This window comes from Canis lupus, chromosome 16 (assembly GCF_003254725.2).
Source record: "Canis lupus dingo isolate Sandy chromosome 16, ASM325472v2, whole genome shotgun sequence".
In the NCBI taxonomy this organism is placed as follows: Eukaryota; Metazoa; Chordata; class Mammalia; order Carnivora; family Canidae; genus Canis; species Canis lupus.
The window spans coordinates 1,120,093-1,132,670 of record NC_064258.1 but is presented as its reverse complement, the minus strand read 5'-3'; the positions used below and the strand labels follow the sequence as shown (position 1 = coordinate 1,132,670).

The 12,578-nt window shown below is 62.3% G+C and overlaps 1 protein-coding gene across 2 annotated transcripts; it reads right to left on the bottom strand.

Annotated features, from left to right (window-relative positions):
- Positions 1–1,623: 1,623 nt before the first annotated feature.
- Positions 1,624–11,176, bottom strand: CCDC201 (coiled-coil domain containing 201). Of its 2 annotated transcripts, none has more exons than XM_049095032.1 (4): positions 11,038–11,176; positions 8,321–8,365; positions 5,252–5,725; positions 1,624–2,890 (listed from the first exon to the last, which is right to left on the bottom strand). In XM_049095032.1, the coding sequence occupies exons 1-4, from the start codon at positions 11,053–11,055 to the stop codon at positions 2,804–2,806; spliced, it is 624 nt and encodes a 207-aa protein (XP_048950989.1). In that variant the 5' UTR covers positions 11,056–11,176; the 3' UTR covers positions 1,624–2,803. The 2 variants fall into 2 exon arrangements, with proteins under 2 accessions (XP_048950989.1, XP_048950990.1); XM_049095033.1 differs by lacking the exon at positions 11,038–11,176 and adding an exon at positions 9,852–10,982.
- Between the last annotated feature and the right edge of the window lie 1,402 nt (positions 11,177–12,578).

Below are 12,578 nucleotides of genomic sequence, written 5' to 3'. Positions count from 1 at the left end.
CCCCCCCCCCCCCCCCGGAGAAACAGGCCATTTATCGAATCCTCCGAGAAAGGGCTACAACCCGCCAGGGAACAGGCAGACTCACATCCACAGAGCCTCCGTGAGGGACGCACGTGGTGAGAACGCGGAGGTACTATGTCCCCCTTCTGGGCGGTTTGCGTTTTGTTTTATTATTTTTAATTTATTTTTTAGTATATGTTTTAAAGGATATTACACAGCTAGCAGAGCTGCAGCGAGTGCCCACTCGGATGCCGCACCCAGGAGCCCCGCCGGCTGCTAGCTAGCAGGGAGCTTGTAACTCTAAGACCCTTTAGCCTACGCAGTGGCCTGTAGGGTTCTAACAGAATTGGTAGACATTAGTATAAGATGCTTCGTGCTGAGCAGGCTCGCACAAAAGACACGATTCTGGAGCTGCCCGCAGCCCCCAAACCTGTGAGTGGGGGACGCTGTGACCCTGCTTGTGCCCTCAGCTGCCACCTGGCACGCTGGACCCCATGCCGGCCCTCGAGCAGGGGATCCGGAGCACGGACGGTCTGTGTCCCACCCTACACGGCTGCAAGCCGAGGCGGCCACATACACCTGGGCGAACCTGGGAAGGCACGGGGCCCCGGGTCCTGCACCCCCACACGCAGTTGGGGGTCCCCCTTTGTGCCCAGGTGCACCGCATGAGCACCTGCTGCACGTCCCCTGCAGGAGCCCAGGCAGAGGCGTAGCTGAGCCACCAGAACCAAGGCAAACACAGGCTGTTTTGAGCCTTTGTTTTGCAGCGAAAAGAAACTTAAAACAACAGGTGCTGAGACTGCCGTGGCGAGTGGTCTACAAACCAGATGTCCTTAGCCAGGTCACCTGAACCCAACGCGGGCAGCCCCTCAAACCGGGTTCTGACACAGTGACAAGCTGTGTGAGCGTCGGACGCCCTGGGTCAATAGCGTATTTCAGGGGGAAAAATGTGTCCTTTAGATAAAGATTAAGTTAGAAGGGGGTCAGTTCTCTTTTCCCGTTATATGAAACTGCCCGAGGGAAAAGCAGGCTGCTTCAGGGGAGACCCCGTGGCCCAAGCAGCAGCGCCCACCTCCGGAGCGCCCTCCTGTCTGCAGGTGGCCCGGGGCCCGGGGACGCAGGGGTCGCAGAGGTGGTGGGCACGGACGGGATGCCCTCCCTGGGGACCACGTCCCAACCTCCGGCACAGTCCTTGCTCCTTCCTCCGGCGGCTTCCCGGCCACGCCTCCCGTGACCGGAGCACACCCCGATCCACGCTGTGGGGGGAGACGCCATGTGAGGTCGCATTTCCAGCACTAACTGGGCCCCTTTGTAGAAATGCAAGAGTCTGCTTCGCCAGCCATCGTACAGGGGAGGAAATGCCCCAGGAGCACCTGGGAAAGCATCTGAGGAGCAGAACCCCTCCCCCGGGGTGCCTGGGGCTCCAAGCTCAGGAACCGCCCCCCCCCGGCCCCGCCCCGTCCCAAGGTCCCTCCATCCTGCTTTCCTCCTCCCTGGCCTCTTTCTGCATCTGAACCTCTCAAAGGACCGAAGCAAGACCAGAAAGCCACTCGGTTCCGCATCGGAATCCCTTCACATCAGACACAGACGCTCGGGGGGTTATTACCCCAACACTAAAGCGGGCAAGGGTTAGCCCCGAAGGGTTTATTGCGTGGTGTGCAGTTACAGCCAGACTTTCCGCTGCTGTGGCTTGGAAAATAAACCTGTTTCCCCAATCCGTTAATTGTCATAACAAAGGAAGAAGCAGAGACAAGGGGGAGATGGGAAGGACCCACCCAGGGCACTCAGGAGCGTCCAAGCGCTTAGCACACGCAGGTGGCCTCAGGGTGACTCGCCCAGTGACCGCAGCCCTCGCCCCGCCCCGCGAGGACCCGGCCTTCCAGGTTGGAGACCTCAGAACCACCGCAGGGAGAGCCGGGTTCCCGACCCCGCCTGCTGGGCCCGGTCCAGGCTCCGGGGTGCCCCCGACTGTCCCAGCTGAGCGCTGTGTCTGCTGTGTCCCTGTCCCTGCGAGTCGGGCCACACCTGTCAGGCCTGGAGGCGACCCAGGGGAGGCGGCCCCAGCGCTCTCCTTCCCGTTGCCAGGACACAAAGACAAAACCAACCACCAAGTGTGTCCAAATACCGTGGGGGGTGAACACATTCGTAAGGTGAAAGCCTAGGTGTGCACGGCGACCCGCGACACGTCTGTGCCAGGCGGGCCTGGGGTGGCGAGCCCTGGGCGTCCCGCTTCCTCCTCTTCGCAGCCCAGGGGTCCAGACCCCTCCGGCCCTTGGGCGGGACCCCAACGCTGCCCAGGGGTGGGGCCGAGGCGCCCCGAGCTGCAGGGGGTTGGGTTCGTCACCCCACCCCCGCCCCCGTGCCACAGAGCCGCCTCCTGTGGAGCCTTGGGCCTGCCCTCCCTGCGAGGTGGGGGGGGGGTGGCGGCACCGGCCCATGTGCCAAGGAGGTCGCCACGCTCCCTGCTTTCGACATATGTCACCCTGTCCCTGGGTCACACCAGGGAAGGCGGCAGGGGCCGGTGCCGCCGGGGTGGGTGGTGGGCATCCACATCCCCTGTGGGCTCCGTTCCCTCCGTCCCGCTGTCCGGTGGTGCCCCCCAGAGCCACATGTGGGGTCTGAGTAGTGGGAGCCCCTACTCAGGAGGCACCAGGTAAAGAGGACGGTGGTCCAAGGGGGACCTGGGCCAGCCCCGAGGACGGGCTGGGGCTTGCAGATGGACAGACGGATGGACAGAGGCTGAACAAGCCTATAGGCCGCGGCGGGGGCTCCAGAACACGGCGCCTCTGGGCCGGCACCGAGGTCACTCGTCCTGGAGGGTGAGCTCATGCTGAGTGGCCTCCTCGATGTCCCAAAGCTGGCGGGCCTCCCACTGGCGCACGCGCTCCCTCTGGGGGAGGAAGGGCAGCTCTGAGAAGACCCGCGGAAGGGACACAGGCCCCGCAGGCTGCGCCCCTGCCCACCCCTGCCCTCGGGCTCTCGGCACCCCCACTGCCACCTGCCGGGCATTGCAGCACCCGGAGGGCTGCTTCTGGGTGTGACTGGGCCCGGTAAGGGCCCGGGACCCAGTCTGATGAGGGTGCAGACAGGAGGCGGGGGGGGGAGGGGAGCAGGGCCAAGGGGGGCCAGCCCAGGGCCTGGGGTCCCCCCACGGTGCCCGGCTGCAGCGGAGAGGGGTCCAGGCCAGGAACAGCCCTGCTCCAAACCCAGACGATGGCCTCCCGGGAACCAGAGTGGGGGCGGCCGGCGGGGGGTGCAGGTGGCTGAGTCAGACCGGACCAGGGTGCCCTGGGGCAGGGACCGGGGGGAAGGGAGATCTGGGGTCTCCAGTGCTCCAGGGTCCTCCAAATAGCCTGAAAGCATGAAAACTAGGAGCTATCCCTGAGGACCCGGAGAGGCTGGTGTTGGGGCTGCCCACGGAGGTGCAGGCGGAGCAGGACAGCAGAGGGGGCCTCTGGGGAGCTTGTGGCCACCCCAGCAGTCAGGGTGCTGGGAGCTTGACGCCCGCACAAGGGACCCCAGCCATCCAGAGGCTGCCCCCCCACGACCACGTCCACCACAGGGACACTCTCGGGCCCTGCGCCTTCGTCAGCTCTGGAACATTCCAGCCACCTCACAGCTCTCCTGGAAGCGGGGGGGGGGGGGGGGAAGCACCAGCCCACGGGGACCCGACGGCGGGCAGGCATTCGGGATGGCGGGCGGGGCTCCCCTGCCCTGCGAGGCCGGCTCCCCACACAGCCAGGGCGGCCGTGGCGCAGGGCGGGGGCCTCAAGGACGCTCCCTGCAGGGGTGCCCAGAAACGCCAGCGAGGCCCAGCAGCAGGGCGGGGGAGCCGGGCTCCTGCAGCGGCCCGGGCACGTGGAGCCACGCGCCCCCCGAGGAGACCTGGAGGGCGGCTGTCCAGGCGGCAAGGAGTCCAGCAGGTGCAGCAGAGTGCAGGGCAACTTCCCAGGGGGACCCGTCCGGCCCCCGGGCACCCAGGCCATCCACTGCCCACGGGTCACCCCAGGGCAGCAGAGCCGGACCCAGGGTCAGCTGCGGCCCTGTGTGAGGGGCCAGGCCTAAGTCCCCTAGCGGGGCCCTTCTCAGAACCTTCTAGAACACCAGGGCGTCAGAGGAGGTGGGGAAGCAGAGCTCCCAGCAGGAAAGGGGCCCTGGGGGTGGGGGGGCAGGGGCCATGGGGGGAGGCCCCCAGATCTTCACTCAGAGGAATGGAAAGAGCCGCGGCTGTCTGGGACCACTTGGCTCACCCTGAGAAGGCCCGGAGGATTCACAGCAGCAAGTTCGGGAGCTTGGGGAGCAGAGGGGACCTGGGGTCACAGGTGCTCTACATGGGGTCGCCTGGCCCCTCGGAGCAGGTGGGGCAGGCCCAGGACATCAGAAAGGCTGAGCCGTGGGGGAAGGGCAGCTGCCTCCACAGAACCCTGAGCCTCCAGGTGGGGTCAGGGTCAGGGACTGGTCAGGGACGGGGTCAGGGTCAGGAACTGGTCCGGGTTAGGGTCAAGGTCAGGGACTTGTCAGGGACACGGTTGGGGTTAGATCTGGGACAAGGTTGGGAACAAGGTCAGGATCGGGTTCAGGTCGGGGACTGGTCAGGGACGGGGTCAAAGTTGGGGGCTGGTCAGGGACAGGGTTGGAGTTGGATCTGGGACAGGGTCAGGGATGGGATTGGGGTCAGGAACTGGCCCAGGACAGGGTCGTGGTCGGGGACTGGTAGGGGACAGGGTTGGGGTTGGATCTGGGACAGGATTGGGGACAGGGTCGGGGTTGGGAACTGGTCAGGGACAGGGTCAAGGTCGGGGACTGGTCGAGGACTGGTTGGGGATAGGGTTGGGGTTGGATCTGGGACAGGGTTTGGGACAGGGCCGAGGTCAGGGACTGGTCAGAGACAGAGTCGAGGTTGGAGACTGGTCAGGGACAGGGTTGAGGTCGGGGACTGGGTTGGGGTCTGGAACTGGTCAGGGACAGGGTTGGGGTTGGATCTGGGACAGGGATGCAGACAAGGTCAGGTTAGGGTCAGGGACTGGTCAGGGACAGGATTGGGGTTGGATCAGGATGAAGGTTGGGGACAGGGTCAAGGTCAGGAACTGGTCAGGGTCGGGTTTAGGTTGGGGACTGGTTGGGGACAGGGTTGGGGTTAGATCGGGGACAGGGTCGAGGTTGGGAACTGGTCAGGGACAGGGTCGGGGTTGGACCTGGGACAGGGTTGGGATTGGATCAGGGCTGGGGTCCAGGACAGGGACAGTCCTACCTCGGCTGCCATCTTCTCCGGGTCCCTCCGCCTCCTCCTGGCCGCGCTTGGGATCCCGGGCAGCCCCGTGGGGCCAGGCCAGCTCCTTGGTGCGCAGGACTCCGCGTGCTGCTGCCGCGTGACCGAGGCCTGTGCGGGCGGGTCCTCCTTGGGAGCGGGGTGCCCTGAGCGGGGCCCTGGCTGCCCGCGAGCCGCCCTGGAGGCCCGGCCGTTGGAGAGCCGCGGGGTCTGCAGGGGGGCCGAGCGCCCAGGCCCTGCCCGGAGGGATGGGGTGCTCCGGGGGGCGCGCGCAGGCCGCCGGGACCAGGGCTCGGGGCCCTCGCCCTGGCGGGAGGGGACCTCGCCCGGCGGCCGCCTGCGCAGGCGGGGGGAGCCTTCCTGCGGGGTGCTGTGCTTTACCGCCTCTCCCCAGCGCTGCTGACCCATCGTCAAGGAAGGAGCCTCATCTTCCTCGGCGTCGCTCAACGCAGGAAACTGTCAGGACAAAGCGCGGAGGTTGCTCCCTGGAAGGTCCCGGGGGGTGGGTGTGCAGGACAGCACGCCCTCCTCCTGGGCCTCTGCTCTGGGTGCAGAGCTTTGGGCCTGCCCGGAGCACCCTCCCGCCGCGCCAGCGCTCCGCCAACCTCGCCTGTTCTATTTTTTTGGTCAAAAGCAAGCATTGGTCAAAAATGCAATTTTTTTATCTATAGACTTGAAAAAACAAGTTGCTTTCAGGTAAAGTCACTTTTCCCCCCCCAAAAGAAAACTGTAAAACGTCGTCAATGAAATCACATTAACATCCACATTCAGCAGAGAGGAGCATCTGCTCTCTATACAGTGGGGACAGGAGCTGGGTGGGGGTGCAGCGGGCGGGACACCGAGCATCCTGATCCCGAGCCCCCGAGCTCCCGAGCCCCCGAGCCAGTGTTTCCTTCCAGAACAAGCTTCGTTGAAAACCCTCTAAGTGCTGTGCTCATGGCCTTTGCAGATGCTGACAAACCATCCTCAGCAAATAGCTTTATCAGCATCGTAGGGCCCCGGCCTCCACGGCGCTCCTTGAAAAGTCATGTGACAACAACGGGACAGACTGAGCATTTGTTCTTTGAAAGGAGCCCTCGGGTTGCTTTAAAGAGGTGCAGCTTCCCGCGGTGACCAACACCAACGGGGGGAGATACTATCCAAGGTCCACCAGGAATTCCTGCGACCCGGCAAAAAACCCCAAATAATCCAGCTGAAAAACAGGCAGAGGAGCTGAATGGGGACTTCACCAAAGAAGACACGCGGACGGCCAACAAGCCGTGGACAGAGGCTCCGCGTCCCTGGCATCAGGGAAATGCAGAGCCCACCTCACACCTGTCAGGCAGCGGAAGTCAGCAACACAGGAAACCACAGGTGGACGCAAAGGAGGCGGAGCGAGGGGGCCTCCGGCCCTGTGGTGGGCGTGCGGACCCGCGCAGCCACCCTGGAGAACGGTGTGCAGGCGCCTCAAGAAATGAGAAGTTGAAATACCGTGTGACCCAGGAATTGCACTTCTGGGCATTTAGCCCCAGGAGAGGAGACCTGCATCCTGAGGAGGGACCCACGGCGCCCCGGCCCCTGCAGCCGCGGGGTGCACAGTGGACAGCACGCACTCCCGGGGGACCATTCCGTGCCCCCGTTGGCAGCGGCAGTGACAGTCTCCGGTCACAACGTCCACGGTAGGCGGTGCTTCCCAGGAGTATTAAGAGAAGCCGCCGGCACGCACGGTGTGGGAGGAAGTGGAACTTTTCTGCAAGAACAGGCGGATGAAGCCTCCAGGATGGGTGATTGTGACATTCCCGGACGCCCGCGCTCTGCAGGCTTGGCAGAAAACCAAGGTGGAACCAGCTTCCACCCGTCACGCGGGGCACGGCCGCGTTGTTTTCCTTGAATTCCTGCTGTGCATTTGCACCTGAAGGGATGTCCCTGGCGCTGAGTTTTGGGGTGGCAGAGCCGAGAGCACGGGAATGAGACTGACGTAATAAAGGCCTAAATGTTTCTTAGAGAACCAAGGACAGAGGCTTATGTTCCCTTTAGCGCCAGCCTGATTGGGAACGTTGCCAGCAGCGGGGAGCGCGTGAGCATCGCGGCAAGACCAATGAGACCCACACCGAGGTGCCTACGACAGACGCTGGGACCTCAGTTTCTGTGGGTGGGAGCTCGGGTCTCCCGTAGGGCCCTTGGGGTCAGCTGTCCCGGCTGCAGCCACGCAGGAGGGGGGCAGGTAAAACGAGAAAGTCCAATTTCCACCTCCCCGCAGTCCTGCTCGCCCAGTGGCTGCCCTTAGCAGTCTGTGCTAAACAAAAGACACAGACCACGCGTCCCGTGCACAGAAGCGTTAATGCGTCATAGACGGCCCCTGGCACGCGTGGATGGTCGTGTGGCTGTCCACCGCGCACCCCCCGCCCCGATTTGCCATGTCCCGGACTCTCTGAACGGACACGTAGGATAGACTGTGGCTTGGGATACCAGAGCGGGGTCAGGGGCTGGAGTTTCCACAGCGGCTTGGAGGCGGGGCAGGGCTGAAGGGGGTCTGCAGATGCCACCTAGGAGGAAGGGTTGTTTCTCCAGGACACATGCATAACCAGGTCCCCGGGGCTCTCAGGGCGTCTTTACCAGGTGAGTGCATCACCACCAGGTAGCCGGCGGGGGTGCAAGCCCAGCCGGAAGCCCAGACCGGGCCTGGCTGCACACACACCCACCAAGGAGGGGGCCCGGGGCCGCAGCACCCAGGGGAGAGCCCTCCCGGGGCGGGGGTGGGGGCGGGCTGCAGAGCCTCCACCGTGGGGCTCCCGCGTGCTCTTCCCACATTGTTCTCCTTTTGCAAATCCTTTACAAGTCAATGAACGCGAACTCGAACCACCCTGAAAAACTGGATTCACGCCGGAGAATGGGTCCACGGCAGGAAGTGCCCAAGCGTTGACCGGGGTGGCTGTGCGGCCCTCGGGTCCCGTGGGGGGACCCACTCCCTCCTGAGGCGCCCTCTCCAACAGGGAGCAGCGGCCGATGGCGTCGGCGGCCACTCCTTCAGCCACCAAGGGCCCAGACGCGTCTCTGTGGATCCCTACTTACCGTGTATGGATCTCCGTTGCTGCTTACAGGTCTAGCCCCTGTGCCCTGTCGACAAAGGCAAACAGAATCAGCTCCACGCTGTCTGCAGGAGGCCGCACGGGAGACGGAGGGCTCCAGAAAGATCCAGAGGGTGCTGGCCACAGAGACAGCCTCGGGGAGACGCGGGAGCACCTCGGTCTCCAGGGCTAACCCTGGGAAAGGCCAAGTTCACGGGCAGATACAGTAGGTGAGCCCGGGAACAAAAGCCGTGTGCTAGGGGGTCCCTGGGGGGTCAGTGGTTGAGCGCCGTCTTCAGCCCAGGGCGTGACCCCGGAGTCCTGGGATCGAGTCCCACGTCGGGCTCCCTGCATGGAGCCTGCTTCTCCCTCTGCCTGTGTCTCTGCCCCCTCTCTCTCTGTGTCTCTATCATGAATAAATAAATAAAATCTTAATAAAAACAAAAAAGCTGTGTGCTAAACCATAAAGGCCGGGATGTTCTCTTGCTGGAAGTACCTTTGATGCAGACGCTGCAGCATCACCATAGAGCTAAAGACACAAGGAAATTCAGAGAAACAGAAACCAATTACTAATCGGGGCTAATTCACGGTTCTGGGCTTTTTTTTTTTTTTTTTTTTCAGTCTCTGGTGGATGAAAAAGAAGCAAAAGATCCTGTTCCCACGGACGATCACCAGCTGCTGTGGTGACCTAACCTTTCCACGGAAGTGCCCCGAGGACCATACGCAATGAATTGTTCCCTGCTTTTCCGAAAGAACAGTCGGATACATTTTTTGTAGGACAGTCCTGTAGGGCCGACAGCTTACAGGGAGGCCTGTGGTTTTTACAGACACACACTCAGCACAAGCAACCTGGACCCACCTCTGGGAATGTTATTTGGGAAGAGATGGGTTTGAAATGCGCGGGGAAGGTTTTTGTTTTTGTTTTTGTTTTTGTTTTGTTTCATTTCATGTTGTTCTGACGGGCCAGTCATTGAGGGAAAAAAAAAAAAAGTAGCAAAGCCAGGTCCCTACCTCCTATCCTACATGAAAATAAGTTATGAGGGACCGAATATTATGGTCTTTAAAAATTAACATTACTGAGGCACCTGGGTGGCTCAGAGGTTGAGTGTTGGCCCGCGGCCCAGGGCATGACCCCGGGGTCCTGGGATCGAGTCCTGCATCAAGCTCCCTGCACAAAGTCTGCTTCTCCCTCTGCCTATGTCTCTGCTTCTCTCTCTGTCTCATGAATAAATAAATTCTTAAAAAAAAACCATTCAGATTATTAAAACAAAACAATGATTTTTAAAACTCTGAAAGAAGTGGAGTTCTTGCAGCATCCACCGAGATAAATTCCAGCTGCACAGAAGGCATAAATGTCGTGAGAGACGGCATGGCCTGGGGTCACTGACATGGAGGGGCTTGGGCAGAGCTGGGGGGCCGCACCCTCATCCTCCATCCTCAGGGTGGAGCCGGGATCCTGGAACCGGGCCGAACCCCACACCCCCGAGCCCCTGCAACTTGCTACTGGAGCAGATTTTGCTCAGTGAGCGACTCACCATCAATCCTGTTGGGCCCGCCCGGCTTCTCGGTGCCAGCACCTACCAGATTCTTCCTCAGCAGCATTTGCAAACATGCCCCGTTGTCTTCAAAACCCCCTAAGCTCTTAGGAGACTCAGCTTGTTCCTGAGCTGCAATTCTGAGACCCCATATAGACGCTCGGCTTTGTGTCCCCTCTCTGTCTGTCCTCTGCCGATGCATATGAGCGCAGAACCACAAAGGCGCTGGAGGGAGGGGCGCCCGGGGGGCCCAGCGGATGAGCAGCCACCTGCGGCCCAGGCCGTGACCCCGGGGTCCCAGGATCAAGTCCCGCATCCCGCTCCCCGCCGGGAGCCTGCTGCTCCCTCTGCCTGTGTCTCTGCCTCTCTCTCTCTCTGTGCCTCTCATGGATAAATAAATAAAAACCTTAAAAAAAATAAACAAATAAAACGGTGGAAGGAAATGCGGGCGGATTCCTCTGTAAATCGGCCGGAAGGAGGGCTTTCATGTGACAACCCATGACACAGAAGCCGTGGAGGAGAAAAGTTAAACTAAACATAAAATTTTAAACTTCTGCAAAGAAAAACACACGATATCCTCAGTGAAAACAGATGGCGCACAGTCCCTATAAAAGAGGCCATCGTCTCTCCAACCCGGGGAGAGCGCACTTGCAAGGACCCTTAATGGTTTAAAAAAAAAAACACACACAAATGTTTTTCTAATACACCGATAAGAAAAGATCTCCATGTTTTGGGTACAGTCTTTCTCTATTTTTTTCCAAAGTGAGGAAAATTAAGGATCTAATGATCTAATTAAGCCTTTTGACACCTGGCCTAGAAATGGAGAAGGGAGGAGGGCCCCTCCTCCTCTGACCAGGTGCAGGAGACCAGGAGCCGTGGGCCGCCCCTTCCCCAGGCTGGGGAGTGGTTGGGGGGTGGTCCCACCCCAGTGGGGGCCCCCTAAGCGCAGGGCTATGTGACGCCCCCCGGGGACCCTGCTGGTCCTGCACCTGCTTTCCCCTGGGCACACGGAGCGGGCATCCCGTGGGCTTCCCTCCCGCCTCCCCCCGCAAAGCCACACCGGCCGGGCTGGGGAGGGAATGGGGGGTGGGGTGTGCAGGACGCAGAGCTGCACAGGTGAGTCAGGGGAGGCCGTGCTGGGTCCCAGCGCAGGGCGCCCAGGGCCAGGGGAGGTGGGCAGCGGTACCTGAGCCCTGAGCGCCATCCCGCCTCTGCACAAGGAAGCAGCTGCCGCAGGAAGCCTGCGCCCAGAAGCACCCGCGGCGCCGCCCACAGGCCAGGCAGGGGCGTGGATCCACCGGTGCTCGGCCTGCACCTGCTGCCTGTGTGGCGCAGATGCAGGGCGGAGCGCACATGTGTGGGCGGAGGCCCCGGGGGTTTCCACCTGGTGGGCTCCCAGGTACACCTGTGTGTGTGCTCGGGTTTCCTGTGGCGCCGGACCTGGCATCCTCGTGCATATTCACCGCAAGCTACAGGAGTGGAGACCATCATCCCACCAGGCACCCAGGGTGAGGCCTGCGTCCCCATGCCCCCGTGTCCCGAGTAGGGAGCCACGTGTGACCCACAGTGTCCTTGGTGCTGGGGACAGTCCTTCCCAGCCCTCAGAGGGTGGGCGTCAGAACCGCCAGGCGGCCCCGAGGGTCTGCTGGGACCTGGCCTGCCTTGCTGGTGGTGCCCAGCCCCGGCACTAGCGGTGCTGCCACCGCCACGGTGAGCTCCCCCATGGCCAGCATTTCTGGGAGGGGGACGGAGGGGGGCAGGCGAGAAGCTGGGGCCCACCCAACCCGCCTCTTTTTTTTTTTTTAAGTATTTAATTTATTTATTCATGAGAGAGGCGGACACACAGGCAGAGGGAGAAGCAGGCTCCCCGTGGGGATCCCGATGCGGGACTCGATCCTGGGCCCCCCGGGTCATGCCCTGGGCCCAAGGCAGCTGCTCAACCCCTGAGTCCCCCGGGCGCCCCTTGACCAGCCTCTTAACGTTTCATAGTAAAGAGCACTTTAAAAAACCTCTCCTGGTGCCGTCTCTCCTTTTCCAGATGCCAGGTGAGGGCCACAGTGGGGACAGTTGGTTCCGAGTCCCGCCGTGTGAGCCAGGTGCGGCCTCCTGGAGAACACCCCAGTGTCCTGTTGTCTTGAGGGTCCCCTGACCTCCTGGTGCCCCGGTTGCCCTGCCCTCCTGACCCGAGTCCCCCTGACCTGGCACCAGGGACCGCTGCTCTGAGCGCAGCCGCAGCCTCTTCTGTTTGCGTTTGCCACTGAAAACAATTTCGAAATGGGCAGTGTGTGTCTTGGGTCACGTTTGTCGGGCACGCCGAGTCGCCTGTCCCCAGCACCCTCCGTGGCGCCCTGGGCGGGAAGCACGGGGTCTGGGCAGGGGCTGGGGCAGGGGAGGCCCTGGGCTCCAGGCCGGGGAGGAGCGGGCCGCACACCCTGCTCTGGCACCTGGGGGAGCCCAGCGAGTTCCCAGAGCGGGGCCGGGGGAGGCCGTGTGCCCAGGGCTGGGGGCCTTTCCCTGGGCAGGGGCCCGGCCTCAGGCACCACTCAGCCAAGCGGTAGAGGCGTGTGTCTCTGGCCTGTCACACTGAAACCGTGTCACGGGCACAAGGGACCCTCTTGGCGCAGGAAAGAGCAAGTCGGAGCCTGGCTTTGGACGGACCCGCAGGTGGCCCAGGGCAGCGACGGCTGAGTCCCGAGCTTTAGGATCATGGCCGGGGAACACCCAGGG

Coding starts and splice junctions, on each gene's coding strand:
- CCDC201 (XM_049095032.1), bottom strand. Junction 5,726..8,320: donor GCAACGGAGATCCATACACG/GTAAGTAGGGAT, acceptor TTGTCCTGACAG/TTTCCTGCGTTGAGCGACGC. Junction 2,891..5,251: donor CGGAGAAGATGGCAGCCGAG/GTAGGACTGTCC, acceptor TTCCTCCCCCAG/AGGGAGCGCGTGCGCCAGTG.